At 41.1% G+C, this 25,978-nt stretch overlaps 1 protein-coding gene across 6 annotated transcripts; it reads left to right on the top strand.

Annotated features, from left to right (window-relative positions):
- Positions 1–1,410: 1,410 nt before the first annotated feature.
- LOC113427512 (uncharacterized) lies at positions 1,411–24,543 on the top strand. Of its 6 annotated transcripts, none has more exons than XR_015747132.1 (7): positions 1,413–1,742; positions 2,581–3,184; positions 4,458–4,569; positions 4,694–4,761; positions 5,374–5,503; positions 7,695–11,643; positions 13,319–13,684. XR_015747132.1 is itself a non-coding variant. In XM_087953417.1 (7 exons), the coding sequence occupies exons 1-7, from the start codon at positions 2,648–2,650 to the stop codon at positions 24,531–24,533; spliced, it is 4,530 nt and encodes a 1,509-aa protein (XP_087809543.1). In that variant the 5' UTR covers positions 1,753–2,647; the 3' UTR covers positions 24,534–24,543. The 6 variants fall into 6 exon arrangements, 5 of the variants coding, with proteins under 5 accessions (XP_087809539.1, XP_087809543.1, XP_087809541.1 ...); XM_087953417.1 differs by lacking the exons at positions 1,413–1,742; positions 13,319–13,684 and adding exons at positions 21,998–23,497; positions 24,418–24,543 and having other exon boundaries at positions 1,753–3,184; positions 7,695–9,761; XM_087953415.1 differs by lacking the exons at positions 1,413–1,742; positions 2,581–3,184; positions 4,458–4,569; ... (2 more) ...; positions 7,695–11,643; positions 13,319–13,684 and adding exons at positions 14,157–14,304; positions 15,487–16,078; positions 16,474–16,588; ... (2 more) ...; positions 21,698–23,497; positions 24,418–24,543.
- Positions 24,544–25,978: the final 1,435 nt, after the last annotated feature.

Raw genomic sequence — 25,978 nt, 5'->3', positions numbered from 1 at the left:
GCTGACCTTGTGCAAAATCTTCCTGCTGTCCCTCTGCAAAAGCAAAATGGTGCTTGTAGCAGCCTCCTTACTTCAAATATCCTATTTATTCAGTAACAAAATAAGCCTCATGCAGAAAGTAAAGGGAGGAAAGGAAGGGGATGTGGATTCAACAACAGCATTCCATCGCAAGTGGGCACACTCTTCTAGCGCTCCTGGTGGCATCCAATCATTGGGAGATGATTGTCTCCTTGTAGCTCGCCCCTTCTCCCACATGCGGTGTCCTCATTCCTCAAGCTGTTCACCACTGCAGACTCACTACAACCCCACTCACCATGCTCTATTTCCAATGCCGTCAATGCCTCTTTCAAGGTTCCGATTGACCAACCCAACCAAAGCAAGCACGGTCCAGACAATCTGATCTCTTCATGCAAACCTTTATTGAGTACATTCTTTTAGCACATTTGAAGTGAAAATCAGATCTAGATATTTCTCGTGCTAACCTGTATAGTTAAAGTTCAAATTCCCCTTCCTTCCAATTAGATCAGGTCACATTGCCCAATGCAGTTTCCGGATATTGTGGGAAATTCCTTTTGCTCTGGTAAATACCTTCCTTGGTTCTCATGCTGACATCTTGATGTCTGGCCCCATGCTCTATCTCTCCTTTCCCTCTACCCATAGTTCATTGGCCAACTGAGATGTGATCATAGTTGCAACAGCAAGAACGCCTTTTGAAGCTTGGCAGCCTCCTTTTCCCCATCCCAGCCTGTCACCCCACCCAAGGCTCACTCCCCCAAAAAGACTGAGGAATGCCAAGCAAAACATAGCTGAAGCCCCTCCAACTCAGCAGCATTCACCCATTTGTGTGGCTTGAGAAAAACCACAATGAACTGACGCTGACACCACTGCCACTACTACCATTACCCATCCCCCATCTTCCTTCTCCTCTGCCTGAGCTCTGCAGCCTGTGCAGCAGGCCCTCATGTAGCTCCACTGTTTTGGCTCCTTGGGCGGCATCAGTCTGAGTGCTGTGAAGCAGGTGGAAAGGATGGGAAGAGATAGGGGTGCTGTGTTTCCAATAAAATTTCATTTTTCTGGTTGTGGCTTCCCTGTCTGTGTCCCTCCAGGCCCATCTTCCTCCATTTCAGGCCAGAATTTGGAACAACCACAAGACACAAGCTATGTTTCCAAGAAAGGCTTCAGGTCCTCTTCTTCTGCCATTTCTGACAGGATTTGACCCCTTTTGAGGCCTCCTCCAATCTCTGCTGAGCCTTGGTGGGTAGCTGTTCTTGAGGGAAGTGAGTTTTGATCCTCCAGAGAGATTTTTCTCCATCTTCACAGATGTTCCTGGACATGAAGGAGAGGAAGATGGAGAAGCTGCTACCTCTGGAGAATTCTCAGGCAGAGAATCCTTGTGAGTGGCCTTTCTTCTACTCCCATGTCCATCGTCCCTGCCCTCCCCTCACGCCAAGATGTGCTTTGCTCCCCTCTACCTCCATCCAGTCCTCTTTCCAGCCCTTGCAGGGTCTCCTGGCATTACAAAGAAAATCCACCAGGGGCCGCCCTCTGCCAAAAGAAGGGAACACCAGGGACTTCCCCCATTGGGCCACTGGAGGGCGAAGGTTACGGCTGAGAAGGGAATGGCATCAGAAACGCTTTCCGCTCTAGACTCTGGCACTCGCTCTCCTTAACCCTTGTGGCTCCGCAGGAGGCGGAGAGGCTGCGGGAGAGTCTAGCAGAGAGCAGATCCAGACGTGCTCCGGGTGAGGGGAGGGGCTCTTCCCAGGCAAAGGGTGGAGAAGGAGGGAGAGACCCGTGCCCGGCCCTACTGCAGGGTCAATCCCGGATCCCATGCTCCTCAGCCGCCCTCTCCATGCAGGGGGAAGCGGAGCTGCAGAGTAGCAGCAGCAGAACAACCGGGGATCCCAGGAAAGTGGGGAGGGGGATCCGGGGATTCCTTCCCGCCCTGTGTCCGGGGAAGAGCCCGAGTGGGGGAAGGAGAGGGTCGGCCTTGCGGAGGCACAGCAAGAGAGTACAGAAGCCGGGCGAAGAGGAGGCAGGACTCGCACCCGGCTCCCCGAGGGCCTGATCCTGTCTCCGGAGGGGGAGAGAAGCGGGCCGGCTTCCAGCTGCCTCTTTCCCGGCTCTGTTGAGGGTGGGGGGAGGATCTCGGCTCTGCACTGGGATGACCCCTTTGTGGTTCTGATTCAGGTTGTGTGAATCCCGAAGAAGGGGAAATGGGGCATCCTCAACCAGGGTCATTTCCTGGCATTTTATTGGATGTGAAATTGTGAATTGGACTTCCATGATTTGTTCACCTTTTGGGGGTTTGGCAGGTTGTGTGAACTCTGCTTGGAGGTAGATATAGATCTAGGTTTTAAAAAGGAAGTCCTTTCTTGTAAGGAAAAATAATGCACAATGCTCACACAAATATGCACATATATGCATGAAAGAGGACCTATCTGTTTAATGCCACTGCAGTCCTATAACAGTTTACAAAAATACTTTCTTCCCTGGGGATGACTGTTGCTCAATTGTTAAATTCTCCAACTTTCTAATTCTTGGGATTGATTTTTTGATATATATTTTTTTGCATCGCAGGTACAGGAACTGGAAGCCTTTTGGACTTCATCGCAGGTAAAATTATCTCTTGGAGAAAAAAAGCTGAATGGCCGCCTGCGATCATTCCGGTGACTGTAGGATCAGTTCTATGAATGAAAAGGCATTTGGAGATCCGCAATATCCCTTGGACCCAATGGGAGTTACATTAGAGGAGAGAGACAGAACGGAGACAAAACTTTTAGCAAGTGAAAGAACTGGAAAAGGCTCTTCTGCTGGACAGTTTGGGATCTATGGGGAGATGTGGGCAAGAACTGGGCAGATGATTCTGGAGGAGGAAACCATCATCTCTTCAAAAATTCAGCCCTGGAACTTGAGGAGCCTCCAATACCAGGAGGCTGAGGGTCCCCGAGGACTTTGCACTCGTCTCCACGACTTTTGTAGACAATGGCTGAGACCAGAAAAACACACCAAAGCTCAGATGCTGGACCTGGTTGTTCTGGAGCAGCTCCTGGTTCTCCTTCCCCCAGAGATGGTGAGTTGGGTGCGAGAGTGTGGAGCAGAGTCCAGCTCCCAGGCGGTGGCTCTGGCAGAAGGCCTCCTCCTGAGCCAAGCAGAGAAGCAGAAGGAACAGGTCAAGTTGCAGGTGAGCGAACTTTACTCCAGAAGGGAGTAAATAATGGATTTAAATTCTTCACCCCTCCCTCCCAGAAGTCTCTGTCATTCAGACTACTTGGAGACATTTTACTAATTCTTTTTTTAATATACTTCTATTTTATTAAAAAAAGGTTAAAATACAAAACACCAATTAAAAAAACATTAAAAAGAAAAAAGTACATTAAAAAAGTATTAACATGTATACACATATTGTCCTCCTAACTGAATGCTGATTAATCTGTTATGGGTATCAAACTGGTGCAGGCCGGATGCGTCACACACAGGCCTTTCCCATCCCAGCTCCGCAAAGAGAGAGTCTGTTGCTTGCCTTTTATCGAAGCTCTATAGAGAGCATTTTATCTTATTGCCTCTGTGTGTGGTTTAGGAGTTGTACAGAGGCGGAGAAAAGGGCACTCCAAAGAGTGATAAAAAGGGCACAAAAGATCAGCGGATGTCCTCTTCCCTCATTGGAGGATTTGTACAACATGGGATGTAGAAGGAAGATACAAAAGATCTTGAGAGACCCTTCGCATCCAGGCCACCCGATGTTTGAGATCCTACCATCAGTAAGACGATATAGAGTGCTGAAAGCCAGGACAAGTAGATTTCAACATAGCTTTCACCCAAGTGCTGTGATCAGGTTAAATGCAGAGTTATGAATCTGGTGGTCTTAACATATATATATCCTGGTTGTACAGTTTTTAATTGTTATCTGTTTTAATTTGTTTTATATTGTTATTTGTATATGTCTTTTGGTGTTGTTTAGTTGTATGTTGCGAAAGAGCACCTTATTTCGTTGTTCTCAGGTTCCTGAGCACAATGACAATAAATTTATCTACCTATCTATCTATTATAAATCAAATCATAAATCAAAGGGGAAAAACATGTGACAGCAACGGGATGTGGCGAGTTTGACACCCATGATCTATTACAATAATAATAATATTGATATTTTATTAATTCTTGTAGAACATCGATCTAATCATAGAATAACAGAGTTGGAAGGGACCTTGGAGGTCATCTAGTCCAACTCCCCTGCTTGAGCAGAAGAGTCTATTTCAAATATTAGCCTCTACCTAGGATCAAATTCACAGCCTCCTGATTGTGAGGCTAGAACTCCACCTCTAGGCCACTGTACCTAGCTCTCCCTCAGCCTCACTGATGGATATTAGGAGCTTTGATATTTTGTTCAGAGAACAATAATCCACTTCATGTTGTTTGCTGTCAGTTCATTTTTCTTTTCTCCTTCCTCCTATTTCAAGTCCTCTGTGGAGATCAGAAATCCTGAGGGGAGGAGTAATCCATCAAATCCCCATCAGGAGCTGCTTTTCAGGAGGAACCCTCAGGAAGATCCAAGTCAGGATACCTCAAAAGGTAATGAAGGTCTCCCATTTCCCACAGAGATCCTTTCTATCTTATCTTCTTTTAGTCTTCTCTTGTGTAGAGTACCTACTCCTATTTTGTTAATTGTGCATTTTAATATCTGTCTTCCTCACAGAGAAACATAGAATGAAATTTTCTGATCTTTATGGTGGAGCTGAAACAGTGGTTGAACCTCCAACTGAAGTAAGAGCAGGAAAATAATTTATTAAATTTCTATCCTCCCTTTCCTTTAGGAAGTCATACTGGTGTATACAGCACTGTCTCCTTCTATTATTCCCTCTTGTTTTGGCTTGGATATTTTCTTGTTCTTAAGCAGCATGGAAAGGAGAATAGAAGATTCAAGTTGACACCAAAAGCCTTTTGCTGAAATGCTAGAAAGAATTAACACACATACACAACACAGGAAGGATTGGTAGATAGGGTTTCCAAGGCCTATCTGCAAGTCGCGCTGGACACTCAGAATGTTTGATGTGAGATGGGTGAATGGGTGGATAGTTACAGTGATCTATCGATGATATAGATAGAAAATAGATAGTTCCAGAAGGGAAGTCGTGATACTTTCACTGAATGGCCTGAATGTGTACCAGAATCAATTTATCAAAAGTTGATAAAACTTGCCCAATGTATTTCTTCAGTCACTGCCTTTTGGCCCTGTCCTCTTTGCCAACCCTACTTTAGAATACTACCAAGCACAGCCATTTAACAGTGCGTATCTTTGCTTTGGGAACTTGTGTGAACCACAGGATAGATGCTGCATATTCTCCTGGACCTGTTCTGTTTTTTTATCCTGTTCAGGAGGGCCTTGTGTCCTTTGAGGAGGTGGCTGTGTATTTCTCCAAGGAGGAGTGGTCTCAGTTGGATCCTGACCAAAAAGTGCTCCATTTGGAAGTCATGCTGGAAAACCATAGGAATGTGGCCTCTTTGGGTAAGACGACGCAAGAAATTTTATCAGAATAAAAACAATACAAATTTTGAGGAAATAAAGAAGTTAGAGTGGGGGTTTTCAAACTCGTGGCCCATGAGCTAGATACGCCACCTGTTGACTACGCCCACCCCCAGTTTAGTGGGAAAAGTCATAATATGTCACATGATGCGAGTTTGACACCCCTGAGATAGAATAATGAAATTACTGAATAAGAAAGAAGTATGATAAAATTAAAAAAATCATAGGAACTCTGGGTAAGGTGTTTGCTTCTCCCCAATATAGTCTTTAGGAAGACATTCTGTAGTTAAATGCCGTCAGCTACTTCTTTATTTTTCAAATTTTATTAAAAATATCAGAATAAGAACAATGCAAATACTGAAGCAAAAATCAAGAAAATAAAGTAATAAGTGAATAAGAAAAAATATCAAGAAAGAAGGGGAAAGGAAAAAAGGAAAAAATATGAAAAAGTAATAATATAGTGGCTTCCAATCTTCTTGTAATAGTGGTTATAAATGCAATTATTATATATTATATAATATTTTATACTGTATTACAGCCTTTATCGCTTAAGGTTACATCATCATCTTTCCAAAATTTATCCTTTGTACTCTTCAAACTCATAAATCATAAACTGAGTTTTTATCTTTTTTCAGCTAAAAGTCCATCAGAGGTTTTTGGTCTCTAATAAATGTAGATATTGTCTTTTCCCAGATCAAAGGACTCGATTTAGCCATCTCTGTTAATTCTGCCATCTTCAATCATTCCTCCATTGTAATTTTTTCAGAGTCCTTCCCTCTTTATGAATATAATAGTGTTGCTACAGTTATCATAGTTCTGTTTTCTAGCTGTAGGTTTATTAGTACCAATAGAAAGTGTTCTAATTTCAGTTCAGTATTGATCTTTAAAATTCTCGACATCAAAATTTTCTAGCTTGCCAGATTATTACATAATTTACATTTCACTCCTTTCAACCACATATTTTCCCATTGTTACATTTATATGTTATGACAAAACTTTGCCCATTTTATCATACATTTTAACCTGTTTATAGGTTTTAACGATTACATGTTCATTCTTCATAATTATGACTCAAATTCTCTTATGTTGTTGAATACTGTAGGTACTTTTATCTATCTTGAATTTTTGACAGTATGACAATATGAAAACAGCTGACAACTATATCCTTCTGCTGTCAATTACTCTGTTGATTTCATTTGGTATTCTCCTTGTTGAAGTTCTAACACTCTTGCCATAATATCCATTTGTCTTCGCCTGTTGCTTCTCTTCTGTGCCCAGAGCTGTCAAGGTGTTTACAGACAGTCTGGGTTTGCATCTGCTCCATATTCTAAAAATTTCTGACTTCATGGTTTTTAAAATCTAGATTAATTCTAACTTTATCATAACATAAAAATCCATGCCATCCAAACTTTAGGTCATGCACTTCTAGTTCTAAAACTACCTTATTTCTCAGCAATTCCCAATCTTTCATCCAAACCAAATAGCAGGTCACAAGGTGCAGTTTCAAATTGGGCAGACCAAATCCTGTTTCTTCTGCGTCTTAGAGAATTTGATATTCAGTCTGTAGCTTTTCCCTTGCCATACAAACCTAGACTTATCGTTCTGCCATTGCTTAAATGCTACATCACTTGTCAAAATATGTATTGCTTGAAACAAAAGCATAATTCTAGGCCACACATTCATTTTTGTCACAGGAATATTCTCCAACAATTTTGATTTCTCCTGTCTTAACATACCCTAACTCTTAACATCAATTCTGTTTGACTTTTTTGTTTCATATTTTTGGTTAATATCTTCTTTTTTAAAAGTTAAAATTCACTAAAATACCATGTTTCTTTAATTTGGGGAACAATGAATAGTAAAAGGAAGATAGTTTGGGTGGGAAGAAAAATACTTGTTTCAAAATCGATGTAGTTCTTACAAGTTGCTTCTGGAATTGACCCCTCCAATAATTATTAGATTTTTCCTAATACCTCCTCAGATGTTTATGTGATTCTTCCTTAATTCAAAGTTGACTCTGGGTGATATTTAAATATGTATGGATAATTATAAACAAACATACTATAATATATTGGAACCTGTCAAAGTATGATTAGGAAATTCATAAGATTTCTTGCAGTTTGATCTTTTTCCCTAACTTAGTTAGCATTTTCATTTCTCTTTTCCTTTGAAGATAACAGCAAAGAGAATAAAGATACCGAGGAACCATTCCAAGTGTTCAATGCTGGAGATGAAACACAGAAGTCTGAAATTCAAATGGAAATAGAAAGTCATGAAAGAAACCAGACAAATAATTGGAATCTGGAAAGCTCATATTCCATTGAAACTCAGATACAAGACTTTCTTGTTCAACAAGGAAAAATAAAGAAAAAATATACTGGGAAAAATGTAAACCTTTTGAAAGACAAATTAGAAGTAAACGAACACAATTCAACAGAACCCAAAAGAGAAGATTATATATGCAGAGATAATAGAAACAATTACAATTGGGCTTTCACCCTTCCTCATGAAAATGGGTCTCTTACATCTTGTAAAAAGACCCATGCAGAAGAGAAGCGATATAAATGCTTGGAATGTGGAAAGAGCTTCAAAAGAAGCAGTCAAGTTACTTCCCATAACTGGATCCACACTGGGGAAAAGCCATATAAGTGCATGGAATGTGGAAAAAGTTTCAGTGAGAGCCGTTCCCTTACATCTCATAAATGGATCCATACAGGGGAGAAGCCATATAAATGCAGACAGTGTGGGAAAGGGTTTGGTGAAAATGCATCGCTTGTGAAACATAAAAGGATTCACACAGGGGAGAAGCCATATAAATGTGCGGAGTGTGGAAAGAGCTTTATTCAGAGCAGTCATCTTTCTTCCCATAAAAGGATTCACACAGGGGAGAAGCCATACAAATGCAGAGAGTGCGGAAAGGGGTTTACCAATAGCAGTCATCTTACTTCTCATAAAAGGATCCACACAGGAGAGAAGCCATATGAATGCACAGAGTGTGGAAAGAACTTTACAAATAGCAGTCAACTTATTTCCCACAATTGGATCCACACAGGGGAGAAGCCATATAAATGTTTGGAGTGTGGAAAGAGCTTTACTAATAGAAGTCAACATACTTCTCATAAAAAAATCCACGCAGGAGAGAAGCCATATAAATGTGTGAAGTGTGGAAAATCTTTTACTAATAGCAGTCAACTAACTTCCCATAACTGGATCCACACCGGGGAGAAGCCATATAAATGTCTTGAATGTGGAAAAGGCTTCTGTCGAAGGAGTTCCTTTACTTCTCATAAAAGGATCCATACAGGGGAGAAGCCGTATACGTGCAGAGAGTGTGGAAAGGGCTTTACTAATAGCAGTCATCTTACTTCCCATAAAAGGATCCATACAGGGGAGAAGCCGTATAAATGCCTGGAGTGTGGAAAGAGCTTCTGTGAAAATGGGTCCCTTATGAGACATAAAAGGATTCATACAGGGGAAAAGCCGTATAAATGCCTGGAGTGTGGAAAGGGTTTCTGTGAAAATGGGTCCCTTATGAGACATAAAAGGATCCACACAGGGGAAAAGCCGTATAAATGCATAGAGTGTGGAAAGGGTTTCTGTGAAAATGGGTCCCTTATGAGACATAAAAGGATCCACACAGGGGAAAAACCATATAAATGTGTGGAGTGTGAAAAGGGCTTCAGCCAACAGAGTAAACTTATTTCCCATAAAAGGATCCATACAGGGGAGAAGCCATATAAATGCCTAGAGTGTGGCAAGATTTTTATTCAGAGCAGTCACCTTGCTTCCCATAGAAGGATCCACACAGGGGAGAAACCATATAAATGCAGAGAGTGTGGAAAGAGCTTTATTCATAGTGGTTCTCTCACATTCCATAAAAGGATCCATTTGGGGGAGAAGCCATATAAATGTGGGGAGTGTGGAAAAGGTTTCTGTGAAAATGCATCCCTTATGAAACATAAAAGAATACACACAGGGGAGAAGCCATTTAAATGTGTGGAGTGTGGAAAGGGCTTCTGTGAAAATGGGTCCCTACTGAGACATAAAAGGATTCACACAGGGGAGAAACCGTATAAATGCAGAGAATGTGGAAAGAGCTTCCGTCATAGTGGTTCCCTTACTTTCCATAAAAGGATCCACACTGGGGAGAAACCATATAAATGTTTTGAATGTGGAAAAAGCTTCAGGCGAAGCAATGACCTAATTTGCCATACACAGATCCATTTGAAAGAGAATATATGTACATTTCAGATTTAGTGTTAAAACTACAGACATTTCCCTACTTATGAACTTTAGAGTTACAAACTTTTAGTAATACAAACGTGCAACTCCAACCTAGAAGGTCACAGATGGCTGGAGAAGGTGGGAAAGGGTTAGTTTGTCGTACATTGCATGTATATGTGGTGTGCTTTAAAGTAATCCTTACTTGCCGCTTTGATTGCTTACTGTTCATTGTTTAATAGTTTGATGACTGGTGTGACCTGTAGGTACTGAATGTGTGGAATTGAGTGGTAATGGGGAAGGGAGTAGTGCAGAGAGCTCCAATCCATGACAATCCAATGAAGATGGAGATGCTGAAGAAAATAGAGTGGGGCATAAGATAGGGAATGTGGCTTGTTACTGAAGTACCGTAATGATCATTAAGAACAAAGAGAAGATCATAGAACATGTCAATGGTTCATGTGCCTATGCAATCCACAGTAACCAAAAGGAGTGGAAAAGTGACGGAAGAGAGAGAGAGAGAAGCTACTCTGCATGCAGAGCAAAGATAGCATCAGTGATGTATGTCTCTGAGCTTAATGCTGATCCAGAAGGCTTAGAGCTTATTCCATGACTTGCAACAAAAGATTGGTGAAAGTTTTGCTGAATACATGTTTGTTGCAAGACACGGGTGGTTCCTGCATTTTAAGGCTTGTGCATAATGTGAAAGTGAGTGGCGAGGTGGCAAGTGTGGATGAGAATGCAACCAAGGAATTCCAAAAAACCCTCGATGAAATTGAGGAAAATTGTTATTTGCCTCAGCAAATATTCAGTGTGAATGAAATGGGGCTTTTATTAGGGAAAAAAGTGCCAGGCAAAACTTTTATCAGCAAAGAAGAGATGATGATGCAAAGCTGCAAAAGACAAGACTATGTTGCCAAGTGAGCAACACTTCTGGTGATCTAAAATTGCTGCTATATCATTCTGAGAACCTGTGAAGTCTCAAGAACATCTTAAAATCTCACTTTGTTGTGTGGGAAACTAAAAAGAAACCTTGTGTCATCCTTCTAATCTTGGAAGAGTTGTTTTTTCACTTATCCTAGAAGTATAAAGATAATTGCCACGAGAAAAACATTGCCTTCAAGATTCTCATTTTGGATAATGTCTTGGCTCATCCAGCTTATTTGGACAAATTCCATCTGAACATGAAGGTTGGGTATCTGCCTCCAAACACCACTTTCCTTCTACCACTATGGATTGTGGGTTGTAGTAACCTAATTATGCTGCATATTCAGCAGGCAGTTCAGATGACCGTGTGCCAGTTTTGGATGTCCTATGACATCTAAAAACCTGTCAAGAATATTGATGCAGCCTGTCATCAAGGTTACTCCTACGAATATGAATAGGATGTGGAAATGTCTATGTCTTCAGTTTGTTCATGACTTTCAAAGGTTTGAAGAGGTGGATAGGGCAGTCACGGCATTGTCAGCAACTTGATTGCTTTCATCAAGGATCTTCATCTTGACCTGGAAAAGGTCTTTAACTAATTGTTAGCTACGCATATGGAAGAACTCTTCAACAGCAACCTCATGAAGTTATAAAACCAGTGAAAGCAAGAGAAAATGATTAAACCTCTGGAGATGCCAGACCAAGCTGATGGCAGAGGGATTCAGCTTGACCAAGAAAGCACTGTAATTGTTTGAAATGCAGGACTGTTTTGAGCATTTTACCAAGGTGTCTGTAGCTATCCAATGGTGCAAATATAGTGCTGTAGTGTATGAGGAAAAAAGAAAAGATGAAGGCTATCACCAAAAATTCACTGGACCATTTCTTCAAGAAGGTGGAGAAATGCGCCCTTTCAGCTCTGAAGTATGAGCTTATATTATTGTAAGGTTTCATCATAATCCTACTGCTTATGTAAGGTAAGAACTGGGCTGTACATGTTTTTAATGTTTGTTTGGATTTATAAACAAAGCAGACTTAAGAATAGCTTGGAACATAACCTGTTCATAAACAGGAATATCTATACATTTTCTATTGACATATACTAAACTAGGAATCAAATACTTCGGCCACCAATGAGAAGGACTCACTGGAGAAGAGCCTAGTGCTGGGAATGATTGAGGGCAAAAGAAGAAGGGGACGGCAGAGATGAGGTGGCTGGAGTCACTGAAGAAGTTAGTGTGATTTTAAATGGACCCCAGGGGGATGGTAGAGGGCAGGAAGGCCTGGAGGGATGTTGTCCATGGGGTCACAATGGGTTGGACACAACTTCCCGACTAACAAAAAACAAAAAGGAAAGGAAAGTATTTTTGAGTCTGATCTTCACAAATGGCAGCCCCAGAAAGATGAATTTACCAATGAAAATAAAAACGGGCACATGCTGTTTTAATTATGAATACAGGTAGTCTTCAACTTATGACAGCAATTGAACCCAACATCTTAGTTGCTAATTGAGACATTTGTTAAATGAAATTTACCCCATTTTATTTCAGTTCTTTCCACAGTTGTTAAGTGAATTGCTGCAGTTAAGTTAGGAACACCGTTGTTAAGTGAATCTGGCTTCCCAAGGTTGCAAAGATCACAGTATTCTGTGACCCCAGAATACTGCAACTGTCATAAATATGAGTCATTTGCCAAGCTTCTGAATTTTGATCACAACCATGGGGATGCTGCAAGGTTATAAGTGTGAAAAATGGCCAAGGTATTTTCATCTTAAGATTCTGAATGCTATTGCGCATTGTGAGAAAAACAAATTCTTATGAGAGTGGATCTTGTTAGCAAAATGAAACATAGAAAGTTGGTTCTCAATAAGTCTTACCAACATTTCTATAGCAGAATAACTTACATGTTTCTTTCATTAAGACAATATTTATTGAAGAATGTAGAGTGAAGAATTATGCTGTCCAATTAGACTGCAAATAGGCAGTCATTTAACAGATGCTGCCTCCCCAATAGAAGGAGCTCCCTGATGCAGCTGTTCAAGACAAAGCTTTACTATGTTTATTCCACTATAGCAGGCAGGAAGACAGAAATTCAACCGACACTTCCCACAATTTAAACTTTCCCTCTTTTGCAGAGTCCTCTTACAATTGTTATTTCTAACAGATGCAGTAATGCCTTGTGACCACATCGCTTAAAGATGGAAATTTTGGTCCCAATTGTTGTCATAGATGGAGGACTACCTATAATAAATATAGTACATAATACCTATGTTATTATTTCAGATAGCTCTTATTGGACTTTTGCTGATTAATATGGAGGGATAAATATTTAGAGATTGGAAATAAGGTGAGATATGGACTGAAGAAGTGTTTAGCTGTATTTTAAAAGTGATAAGTCTTTAGTGTTGATTATTGGGGGGACTAGAAGAAGAAAATTTGTTTTTCTATCTTCTGCAGTTTTAATTTTTTTAAACATATTTCTGTACAATATACTTTGTATAATACAATCTTCAATAAAATTACTGGGGGAAAAGCCAATAATAAAGCCTAAAATTCTGTATGATACAAACACACATAGGACTTGCCAGTTCTGTACCATGGCAATCCTAATACCAGTTTAGAAATAACCCAAAACGGTTATTTTCTTCTACAGAACATGGCTGAATACCATTTCCTGGCTCTTCCCTCCCTCTGTCTAAACGGATGTAACTTTCTCCAGAAACTTTCTTAAAAATACTTTCTTGGAAACTGATCAAGGAGCAGTTCAACCTAGAAATAAGGAGAAATTTTCTGACATTGAGAACAATCAACCCATGGAAGAGAAGTTGCCTTCAGAAGTTGTGGGAGTTTCATCACTGGAAGCTTTCAAGAAGAGACTGGATTGCCATCTGTCAGAAATGGTGTAGGGTCTCCTCCTTGGGTAGGGGTTGGACTAGATGACCTACAAGATCCCTTCCAGTTATGTTCATCTGCTAAAATAGAATGTTGGATATGGATTTAAAGTAGAAATAAAGTAATTATATTAGAAGGAGCCTGGTTGTGAGGTAAAATTTCTGCAGCATCCACCAGTTTGAGCTTTTTCTTTAATTTGCAGCTGGGTTTCCTTCGATATTTCTTTTTTTCCACCATTGTTTCCTTTGTCACAACTTGCCACTCGGTGTTTCCAATTATTCTTAGGCACCCAGAGCTGAGAGTTGGAGAAGGGCAGCTGTGTATATCGAACTAAAGAAATAAAAACTGACAGAAATCTCTTATTTTCCCGGAAGGAAAATTTCCCCTTCCTCAGGAGGCACCACCGCTTTTCTCTGACAGGCAACCAACGAGAAGTCTCTTTACTGCTACTCTCATGCCCGTTATCCCTGCCTCAGCCTCCCCTCAAAGAGGGCTCCTCCTTCCCGCCCTTGCAGCATCCCTGTCATTTTGCGCAGAATCCACCAGGGTTGCAAAAGGAACGTCAGGCGCTTCCCCATTGGTCCATAGGAAACCGAACGTCACAGCTGGCTTTCCAGAGGAGTCGTGACATCACAAACGCTTGCCTCTCTAGGATCTCGCACTCGCCCTGCTTAACCCCTGGGGCTCCGCAGGGAGGCGGAGAGACTGCGGGAGAGTCTGGCGGGGCGTGATCCAGACGTGCCCCGGGTGAGAGGGGGGCTCTTCCCGTGCAAAGGGAGGTGGAGGAGGGAGAGATCCGCGTCCGGCCTCCTTCGGCTTCAACCCCGGGTCTCATACTCCTCAGCCGCCCTCTCCATGCAGGGGGATGCCAGAAAGGCGGCAGGGACCCCTTCTCTTACCTGGGTCGGGGAAGAGCCCGAGTGGGGGTAGGGAAGAGTCGGCCTTGCGGAGGCCCAGCAGGAGAGGAGAGAAGCCGGGCGAAGAGGAGGAGGAAGGATTCGCACCCGGCTCCCCGAGGGCTCGATCCTGTCTCCTGTGGGGGAGAGAAGCGGGATGGCCTCTCCAGCTGCCTCATTCCCGACCCTGCTGCGGGGAGGTGGGGGAATACGACCTCGGCCTTGTGCTGGGATGACCAGCTTGGTTGTGTGAATCTGCTTGCGGGTCAAGAGGGAGACACCCTGAAGAAGGGAAACCGGGCATCCTCAACCAGGGTCATTTTCTGGCATTTCATTTAATGTGTACAAGTAGTCCTCAACTTATACCAGTTTATTTAGTGACCATTCAAATCACAACAGCATTGAAAAAAAAATGAGTTATGACTGTGACTTAACGACTGCTTTTCACACTTTACAACCATTGCAGCATCTCCATGGTTACATGATCAAAATGCAGATTCTTGGCAACTGACTCATTTGCAATCGTTGCAGTGTCCCAGGATCATATGATCAGCTTTTTGCGACCTTCTGACAAGCAAAATCAATGGGGAATCCAGATTCACTTAATGGCCATGCTACTAACTTAACAAATGCAGTGAGTCACTTAACAACTCCGGCAAAAAAAATTGTAAAATGGGGGAAACTGGCTTAAATGTTTCACTTAACAACATAAATTTTGGGTTCAAATGTGTCGTAACTCGAGGACTACTTGTATTGAGCTTCCATGGTTTATTCACCTGTTTTGGGTTTGGCAGGTTGTGTGAATATTCCTTGGAGGTAAATATAGATTGGAAATCCTTATAAGAAAAAATAGTGTACCTCACTCACACAAATACACATATACACGCACAAAAAAGGATCTATCTGCTCAACCCCACTGCAATTTTATTCCAGTTTAGAAAAAATACTTCCTTCTGTGAGGATATAATATTGTTCAATGGTTAAAGTATCCACTTTCTAATTCTTGGATTTTTTTCCCCCATCTCAAATACAGAAACTGGAAACCATTTGAACTTCTTGACATGTAAAAATATCTGTTGGGAAAAGAGTGCCGAATGGCCTTCTGTGGTTATTCCAGTGGCTATAGGATCGGTCCTATGAATGAAAAGGCATTTGGAGATCTTCAAGATTCCTTAGACCCATTTGGAGTTGTGTTACAGGATAGAGAAAACATGGAGACACAAACTTTAGCAAGTGAGAGAGTTGGAAAAAGCCTTTTATCTGTTCAGCCTGGGTGCTGGGAGGAGGTCTGGGCAAGAATTGGGCAGAAGATCATGGAGGAAGAAACCATCATGCATTCAGAAGTTCAGCCCTGGAACCTCAGGGGCCTCCAATACCAGGAAGCTGAGGGTCCCCGAGGACTTTGCAGCCGACTCCACGACTTTTGTAGGCGATGGCTGAGACCAGAAATACACACTAAAGCACAGATGATGGACCTGGTTGTTCTGGAACAGCTCCTGTTCCTTCTGCCCCCAGAAATGGAGAAATGGGTGCGGGAGTGTGGAGCAGAGACCTCTTCCCAGGCAGTGGCCCTGGCAGAAGCTTTCCTCTTGAGCCAGGTGGAGGAGCAGAAGGAGCAGGTCAAGGTGAGAGACCTTTATCTTAGGACTCCAAAAGGGAATAAACAATGTGTTTGTGTTCTCTTTTCCTTCCAGATTTTTCTCACACTCAAAATGTGGCTATATCACACTAGGACATCATTCATTATCCATCATAATAGATAAATTACCAATAAAGGAGAATATTTGTAACTCGGGGTTGAAATGAGGGGGTTATTGGTGCTTTCTGAACTTGCTTGTTTTTTTGCAGATGTTTCATTACACAAACTAGATATCATCAATTGAGGACAGAGGTTCCTTTCTTTACTGCCTCCTTGTTGACACTGGGGACTTTGAAGTTGTGTTCAGAGAACAGTAATCGACTTCATGTTGTATGATGTCCATTAATTCTGCTTTTTTTCCCTCTTCCCTCCTACTTCAAGTCCTTTGCTCTGGAGATCAGAGATCCTGAGGGAAGGAGTAATCTATCAAATCCCTCTCAGGAGCTGCTTTGCGGGAGGATATCTCAGGAAGATCCAAGTCAGGACATCTCAGGAGGTAATCCAAGGTCCTCCTATTACCCAGAGAGATCTCAGCTGCCTCATCTTTATGTTTCATCTATCATATAGAACAGGGGTCTTAAACACAATTTACCTGGGGGCCACTGGAGGCAGAGTCTGGGTGAGGCTGGGCCGCACATAGAAGTGTTTAGCTAGCTAGCAAGGCATGGAGAACGCACTAATATTATACTTTCATATCACAGTAGGGGCCACAGGATATCGTCCTGCGGGCCGCAATTGGCCCGCGGGCCGCGAGAATGAGACCTCTGATATAGAAGATCTCATCCTTTTCCTTTAATTATGTACTGTATTTTAAACTTCTGTATCCTTTACAGGGAAGACTCAAATGAAGTTTTCTGCTCTTTATGATGGAGATGAAACAATGGTTGAACTTCCAACTCAAGTAAGAGGGGGGAAATAATTTATTAGATTTATATATTTCCTTTCCTTCAGGAAGTGAATCTGTTGTACAAAGCACTTTCTTCTTACAATTGTCTGTTTTGTTGGGCTAGAACTAGATTATCTGTGTTTTCCTGAGCAACATGGAAAGGAGAATAGAAGATTCAAGTTGCTATCAGTCAGCTTAGTTTTCTTTGAAGTTGTTTGTTTGGGTCCCGGGGTTCGTATTTTCTACTCTTAAATTATCACTAGGAAATTGTTTTAAAGGCTAGCTCTTAAATCTCACTTTTCTAGTTTAACCTTTGAGAGAAAGAGAGGGAGGGAGAGGGGAGAGAGAGAGATGCGCAAAAGAAAGTATACCTTCTTTGAATTCTATAGTTGTACATATCAGGACATAATAAAAGTCATCAGGTCCTTATCAGTTCTTAAAAGCAGATAAATACAATCTCAGATGAACAACAACACATCATATGATGTCATCATTTATTTTTATTTATTTTATTTATTTATTTATTTGATTTGCCAATTGTTTATATTTGTTTTAGAAAAAGAAAGCCCAAATGGAGTGTGTGAAAAAAATAAGAACAATCTTATTGCTTCCATAAGATAGGAAGAGGCAATCATCAGCAAGTGTGACTATCTCTATAATCCTAAATCAAAGTTTTAGGAATTTGCTGGTCTCCATTATTGAGGTATGTGTTCACACAAAGCCAAAGAGTAAAGACATCAGCAGTTATCTTAGAAGAGCAGTTTTTGCTGCCCATCAGTCTGGGAAGGGTTATAACAATTTAAAGTCCATCATTCTACAGTGAGGAAGATTATGGAAAACATTCAAGACAGTTGCCAATCTTCCCAGGAGTGGACATCCCAGCAAATTCACCCCAAAGTCAGACTTTGCAATGCTCAAAGAAATTGCAAAAAATCCAAGAGTTACATCTCAGACTCCACAGGCCTCTGTTAGCATCTTAAATGTTAAAGTTCATGACAATACAATTAGAAAAAGACTGAACAAGTATGGTTTGTTTGGAAAGGTTACCGGGATAAATTGTCTTCTCTCTAAAAAGAATATGGCATCACTGCTTAGGTTTGAAATGTTGTGTTCTGACCAAGGCTTCCTTAGACCGTAATTAAGCACACGCTTAGTCCAAACAACTCTCTCGAGATAAGCACTCACCTTTATCTCCTTTGAATTGCTGCCAACAACTAAAGTGCCAAATTAACTGTAAAAAGCCAAACGGAATACAAAGTCCACACAGGGATTCAAGGTTTAATCCGAACAGAGTGAACAACTTTGCTTCCTGCAAAGATTTCTCCTTTGCATTTCCTTTATACCTTATGAGAGGGGCAATCACATCCAAGCCTTACTCCTGAGTCACCCCTTTTGCATTAGCTGCTTGTGCCTTCTGGCAGCTCTGCGCACATGTGCACTGGGAACAAGCTCCCCTTGTTCCTCTGCCTCGCTGCTGCCAGATTCTGGAGGCTCCGGAGTCAGCACACAATTCCCAGATAGTCCTGGGCCCATCTCTGTATCGAACACAGGGCCCTCATCCGAGTCCTCCCCAGACTCCTGGATTGGTCCCTGTTCTGTCCGATTCTGCTACTGTCTGCACAGGCTGCTGGTGAACCACAACATGTTGCACCTGAACAAATCACAAGGGCACTGTCCTTTGGACAGAGAAGTCCAAAATTGGCTATAACTAAACACAGCGTATAAGCTCAAACATCTCATACCAAGCGTCAAGCATGGTGGTGGATTGGTGATGATTTGCGCTTGTTTTGCAGCCTTGCAGTCACCGAGTTGCCTCTGTATACCAAAGTATTCTAGAATCAAATGGGGAGCCATCTATTTGACAGCTAAAGCTTGGTTGACATTGAGTCATGCAACAGGACAATGATCCCAAGTCCACCAGAAAATCTACAACAGAATCAAGATGTTGCAATGGCCCAGTTAAAGTCCAGACCTCAACAGAAACTCAAAAGAGAACTGTGCATAAATAAATGCCCCAAAACCTCAATGAACTGTAGCAGTGTTGTAAAGAAGAGTGGGCCAAAATTTCTCAATGATGTGAGAGACGGTTAAAGCCATAAGATTACCTCAAGTTATTGCCGCTAAAGATGATTATACACACTATTGAATTGTAGTGTGTACTTATTTGTTCACATACAACTTCTTTTTGTACAATAAATTATTGCATGGTGTAATATGTCATGTTCATCTGAGATTGTATTTAACCATCTTTAAGAACTGCTAAGGACCAGATGATTTTTATTATGTTCTGATAGGTAAAACCATAGAACACAAAGAGGGTGTGTTTTCTTTTTCATGTTAAGATGATAGATAGATAGATAGATAGATAGATAGATAGATAGATAGATAGATAGATAGATAGATAGATAGATAACAGATAATTAAAGTTGGAAGGGACCTTGTAGGTCATCTAGTCCAACCCATTGCCTAAGCAGGAGACCCTACACCATTTCTGACAAATGGCAGTCCAATCTCTTCTTGAAAATCTCAAGTGATGGCGCTTCCACAACTTCCAAGGGCAACTTCTGTTCCATTGGTTGATTGTGCTCATTGTCAGAAAGTTTCTCCTTATTTCCAGGTTAAATCTCTCCTTGTTCAGTTTCCATCCATTATTCCTACAGACAAGGAACATTTTCTTTAGAAAATAGCTTGACCCCCTCCTCTCTGTGGCAGCCCCTCAAATATTGGAAGACTGTTATCATGTCTCCCCTGGTCCTTCTCTTCACTATACTAGCCATGTCTAGTTCCTGTAACCGTTCTTCATATAATTTAATCTAATCATCCTGGTTGCTCTTCTCTGTACTTTTTCTAGAGTCTCAACATCTTTTTTATAATGTGGTGACCAAAACTGGATGCTTTATAGAGTGATATTAGTATCTCACTTGATCTTGATTGTATCCCTGTTAATGCAACTTAGGATTGCATTAGCTTTTTTGACTGCTGCTGCACACTGCTGGCTCATATTTAGCTGATTGTCCACTAAGACTCCAGACAGATAGATAGATGGATGGGTGGGTGGATGGATGGATGGATGGATGGATGGATGGATGGATGGATGGATGGATGGATTATGACAGACAGACAGACAGACAGACAGACAGATACTAGGCAATAGACTGGCATTAAAAGTCCTGCAGAATTTATATTATGTTGATTAAAAAATTATTATCTATGCTTTAGGAATTTCTACAGAATAAGGCAGATTTTTGTATTGTTTTTGTTCTTGTTCAGGAGGGTCCAGTGTCTTATGAAGAGGTGGCTGTATATTTCTCCGAGGAGGAGTGGTCTCAGCTGGATGCTCACCAAAAAGTTCTGCATTGGGAAGTCATGCTGGAAAATCAAAGGAATGTGGCCTCTCTATGTATGGGTTTGCTATTCCCCTATCATAGAGTTTGGGAATACATTTTGTAGTCTGATGTCATCAGCTATTTTTTAAAATTAAAACTCTCCAACCATGTATTATCTCTTGTGAGGGAGAAGGAAAAAGGTCTGTTCTTCTGCTCTGAGGAAGGAAAAAAAGTCATTGGCTTCTTGCTTAGAAGAATTCTGTACCATTTCTAATCTGATGATTTGTTTTCATTTCTATTTCAGCATATCACTAAGAAACCCTTCAGCATCAGTAAAAAAAGTAACCCTTCTTACGTGTCAATAAAAAACTAACCCTTGGGTTTAGTAGCTGCTCTACTCCATCACATGAAAAATGGGCAGTAAACAAATCTAAGCATAAAAATCACACCTATATTACCTGTACTATATAATATATACAGCGGTCCTTCGCTGTTTCCAGGACAGTCCTGCGGGCCAGATCTAAGCATCCCATGGGCTAGATTTGGCCCCCGGACCTTGAGTTTGACACCCTTGCTTTAGGCTTTTGGTGTCTAGGGAGATTATCAGTCATCCAGGCCGTGGTTGTCCCAAAGGTGCTTTTTCAGGAGACAGCTGGACTTTCTTTGTTTTTCCTTATTGACATTTCACTTCTCATCCAAGAAGCTTCTTCAGTTCTGACTGAAGGATTTGTAGACCTTGCACTTGCCTGGTGATTAGCATTCTTTCTTGAAGTCATTGAGGCCACTTGGAGCTTTATCTGGGCCCCTAGTCACTTGAATGGTGCGAATGGGTGTTCTTTTTGGAACTGCTGAAAGGACTGTGTTGTAAACAGGTGGTGGTATTTAGGCTTTTGGGTTAATAACTTCTTTCTGTTCCAATCTATCCCGAGCCATTTAGGGTGAATGGGCTAGTTTTCCATTGCAAATATGCTGTTTAGAGTTAATTGAATAACTCTTTTTCCTGCAAGGATTTGATTTCGCTAAGAGACAAATGAATAGTAGTAGTTCAATAGTAGTAGCAAAGTAGTTTTTATAAGTCCTTGCTGGAATTGGCTACCTTCCAATAAATTTTAGGTTTTTTCCTAATACGTAGGTGTTTCCTGTGTCTTGCTCCACTCAAAATTAACTCAAGGGGAGATTTGAATATGTACAGATAATTAGAAAATAAAAATAAAATGAAACAGAACAGCTTGTCTCTGGAAGCTGTGGGAGCTCCATCACTTTGACAATAAGAGATTGGACAGCCATTTGTCTGGAACGGTGTAAGATCTCCTGAAACAGGCAGGAGGTTGGATTATAGCTTGATATTTTTCTCTAAGCTTGCTTTCATTGTCATTTCTCTTTTCCTTTGAAGGTAATGATGGGCAGGAGAGTAAAGATTCTGGGGAACCATTCCCAATGATGAGCTCTGGAGACGGAATGCAGAAGAACCAACCAATGCAAATGCAACTAGGAAGCCATGAGAAAAAACTGTTAAATAATTGGAATCAGGGAAGCTTATCTTCCATTGAGGCTCTGATGAAAGACTTTCTTGCCCAAGAAGGGAAAACAAAGAAGAAACATTTTGAGAAACGTGTGCGGCAATTAAAAAATAAATTAGATGTAAATGAACACTATCCAATGCAAACCAAAGGACAAGCTCATGTGCAAAGAGACAATGGGAAAAAATTAAGTTGCACTTGGTCTTTTGGTCATAAAAAGGGATCCGGTACATCTAAAAAAAAAATTCACCCAGGAGAGAAGCCATATAAATGCATGGACTGTGGAAAAAGCTTCTGTGAAAATGGTTCTCTTACTATTCATAAAAGAATCCACACAGGAGAGAAGCCATATAAATGTTTGGAGTGTGGGAAGAGTTTCAGGAGAAGCAGTCAATTTACTTCCCATAAATGGATCCACACAGGGGAGAAGCCATATAAATGCAGTGTATGTGGAAAGGGCTTCTGTGAAAATTCATCCCTTCTGAAACATGAAAGGATCCACACAGGGGAAAAGCCATATAAATGCAGAGAGTGTGGAAAGACCTTCATTCAGAGCAGTCATCTTACTTCCCATAAAAGGATTCACACGGGGGAGAAGCCATATAAATGTAGAGTATGTGGAATGAATTTCAGTAGATGTGGATCCCTTACTTTCCATAAAAGGATCCACACAGGGGAGAAGCCATATAAATGTGTGGAGTGTGGGAAAAACTTTATTAAAAGGAGTGTACTGACTTCCCATAAAAGGATTCACACAGGAGAGAAGCCATATAAATGTTTGGAGTGTGGAAAGGCCTTCAGTCAACAGGGTAATCTTGCCTCCCATGAAAGGATGCACAGTGGGGAGAGGCCTTACAAATGCCGAGAGTGTGGAAAGACCTTCTCTGAAAACGCATCGCTTACAAAGCATAAAAGGACCCACACAGGGGAAAAACCATATAATTGTTTGGAGTGTGGGAAAGGTTTTGGTACTAGTAGTAATCTTAATTCCCATAAAAGAATCCATGCAGGGGAAAAGCCATATAAATGCATGGAGTGTGGAAAGACTTTCACTAATAGCAGCCAACTTACTTCCCATAAGTGGATCCACACAGGGGAGAAGCCATATAAATGTGCCAAGTGTGGAAAGGCCTTCAGTCAACAGGGCAATCTTACCTCCCATGAAAGGATGCACAGTGGGGAGAGGCCTTATAAATGCCCAGAGTGTGGAAAGAGCTTTTTCGAGAATGCATCCCTTACGAAACATATAAGGATCCACACTGGGGAAAAACCATATAACTGCTTAGAGTGCGGAAAGAGTTTTACTACCAAAAGTAATCTTAATTCCCATAAAAGAATCCATGCAGGGGAGAAGCCATATAAATGCATGGAATGTGGAAAGACTTTTACTCAAAGCAGTAATCTTACTTCTCATAAAAGAATCCATATAGGCGATAAACCTTATAAATGCATGGAATGTGGAAAGGGCTTCTGTGAAAAGGCACCTCTTATGAGACACAAAAGGATCCATTTGGAAGAGAAGCCATATAAATGCATGGAGTGTGGAAAGTGCTTCTGTCAAAAGTCATCTCTTATAAGACACAAAAAGATCCATACAGAGGACAAGGGTGCAGAGTGTGGAAAGAGTTTCAGGACAAGGGATGGCCTAATTTCCCATACACAGATCCATTTGGGTGAGAATTTATGGCAATTTTTGATTTAATTGATTAAATCTGTGCATTTCCTATTTGTGTATGCTGAACTAATGAAGGGACATTTTTTTAAGCCTGACCCTCACAGCTGATGGCACCAGGAGATGAATTTACCAAAGGGAAAAAAGCATGGGCATGTCTGTTCTAATTGTTACCTTTTAAATAATTATTATGCTTAATTGAGAATATCCAACCCTCTTTATGCTGGTCCTTGACTATATAAAAATTGATTTCTTAATTATGAATCATTATGAAATGATTTTTGAAAGTACCATTTGAAAATGGCTATTGCTATTGCACATCAGTACTTTTTTTTTTCTTAAGTTTACGTTTATCCCACTTTCCAGTTCATGGTTCTTAGAGCAGTGGTGGCTAACCTTTTTCGGCTCCTGTGTCAAAAATTGTGCGTGCACTAGTGCGCACGCACTCATGTTCGAGCACCCAGAATGCAATGCGCCTCACCCACGCTCCCTGCGCATGTGCGTGCAATCCCCCCTACGCCACCCCTTACCTTCACTGCTCCTCACAGCTGGTTTGAAGCCTTTTTTGGCCTCTGGGAGGCCAAATCAGCTATGAGGTGCATGCATGCGCAGTGAGGTAAGTTTGCCTGTGGCTCATGTGTCAGCACAAATGGCTTTGCGTGCCACTTGTGGCACACGTGCCATACGTTCGCCGTCACGGTCTTAGAGGGACACACTTTTAACAAGTGCTGCTTTCTCAAACAGCAGAAGGAACTGCATTTCTTGGATGCATCTCTTCCAGACAAAGCTCGATTAGTCTTTCTTCCACTGTAGCAGACATGCAGGTGGAAATTCATCTGATCCACAGACACTTCCCATGGTTTCTTTCCTTTTTCATAATCTTACAATTCTTTCCTTTTTTGTTTTTCTTTTTCTCCCAAGTTAGGAATATTCAAGAGGATGAGAATGAAAACAACTCCAGTGTGCTGACATTACAAATGATCAAGCAAGAAGGAAGATCTTTGGAAATCTGTGAGGACCAAAATAAAACAGTATGAAAAAAAAAAATACTTCAGGAAATTACTTCTGTCCTTCCTGACCAAACACACAGAAATGAGAATGGGAACTTCCTTCTGGATGTGAAGATGCAAGAAAACTAGTACAACTTGCTTCTACTGTGAAGAACTGAGATCTGAGTCAACCAGTATAAATGCAGAAGCTGGGACCTTTTTTTGGACAAAGGACTGACATTAGACAATAATCACATAGAAGCCCATGTTGAGTGTGAAGAGTTTCAGGATGAAATTTCCTTTGACAAAAAAGGAGGCAGAATGATGAGAAGCCCCTGAAATGGATGAGATTGTTTTTCTCAAGCATTGGGGCCCTTTTCCTTTCTATGATGTAACAAGGGCTACAAAAAGTCTACGTTTGATGGTGTGGGTTAACAAATATAATCTCTTTCTCCTGGTTGTCTTAAAAATTAATACATTATTATGTTTGAAAGCTTTGATTGGGGGCATATTTCAGACTTTCAGAGGCTCCTGGGTTGAAGATGTTTATTCAAATATTGCACCTTAATGGTTCCAGGTCAAACTGGAGAACAAAGAAATGAAAATAATGAAGTTAACTAAATAAAAGTTAACTCCATTCTTTCAAAACTGCTTTTTAAACACTTCTCCATTTAAATTTTCACTCCCACCTTCACCCGCACTTTTAGCTCCAGATCCAGATGAAGACAATGGTGTCTTCAGGTCTTATGCCTGAATATCAAAGTTCAAATCTTTTCCTTTCCTTTCCTTCAAATCTTTTTCTCTTTACTGATCTAAATATTTTCCCTTGCCTTAAATTCTCCAAAGATCATAAGCTTCCTTGTCACATTTCCTGAGGTGAATTCCCTCCTCAACACATGAATAAGATTTATTTTTTTCACTTCATGGTATTTGAGGTTTATATTCCCTTTCAATTTTTTACTTCATTTTGCAATTCCACTTTTTCTACAGTTTTAAAGGAGTCTCAATGTGTGAGGCAAAATTTCTGGGACATCCAGTAGTTTGAGCTTTTTTTTTTCATTTAGAAACTGTTTTTTTTCCCTTCAGGATTGATTTCTTTGTCACAAGTTGCCACTTGGTGTTCCCAATTATTCTTAGGCTCCCAGAACCAATAATTTGAGAAAGACAGGTGTATATATTGTAATATATAAATAAAAAACACTAGAAATCTCAATTTTCCTGGCTGTGGCTTCCCTGCTTGTGTCCCTTCAGGCTAGAGTTTGCAAGAACCAGAAGACAAAAGTTGTGTTTCCAAGAGACTCATGGTCCTCATTTCTGAGAGGATTTGACCAATCTCTGCCAAGACTTCAGGGAGACTATTCTTGAGGGGAACGAGTTTAAATCCTCCAGAGAGATTTTCTCCATCACCACAGACGGTTGTTGGAGAGGAAGATGGAGGAACTGCCGCCTCTGGAGATCCCGAAGCCTTTCTCCGACAGAGAGGAGTCTCTTCC

Source organism: Notechis scutatus, chromosome 2 (genome assembly GCF_049901735.1).
Source record: "Notechis scutatus isolate UNSWTSFEM ecotype Mainland chromosome 2, rNotScu1.2, whole genome shotgun sequence".
Taxonomy (NCBI): Eukaryota; Metazoa; Chordata; class Lepidosauria; order Squamata; family Elapidae; genus Notechis; species Notechis scutatus.
The sequence above is the reverse complement of the archived record's forward strand: the minus strand, read 5'-3'. Positions and strand labels throughout refer to the sequence as shown.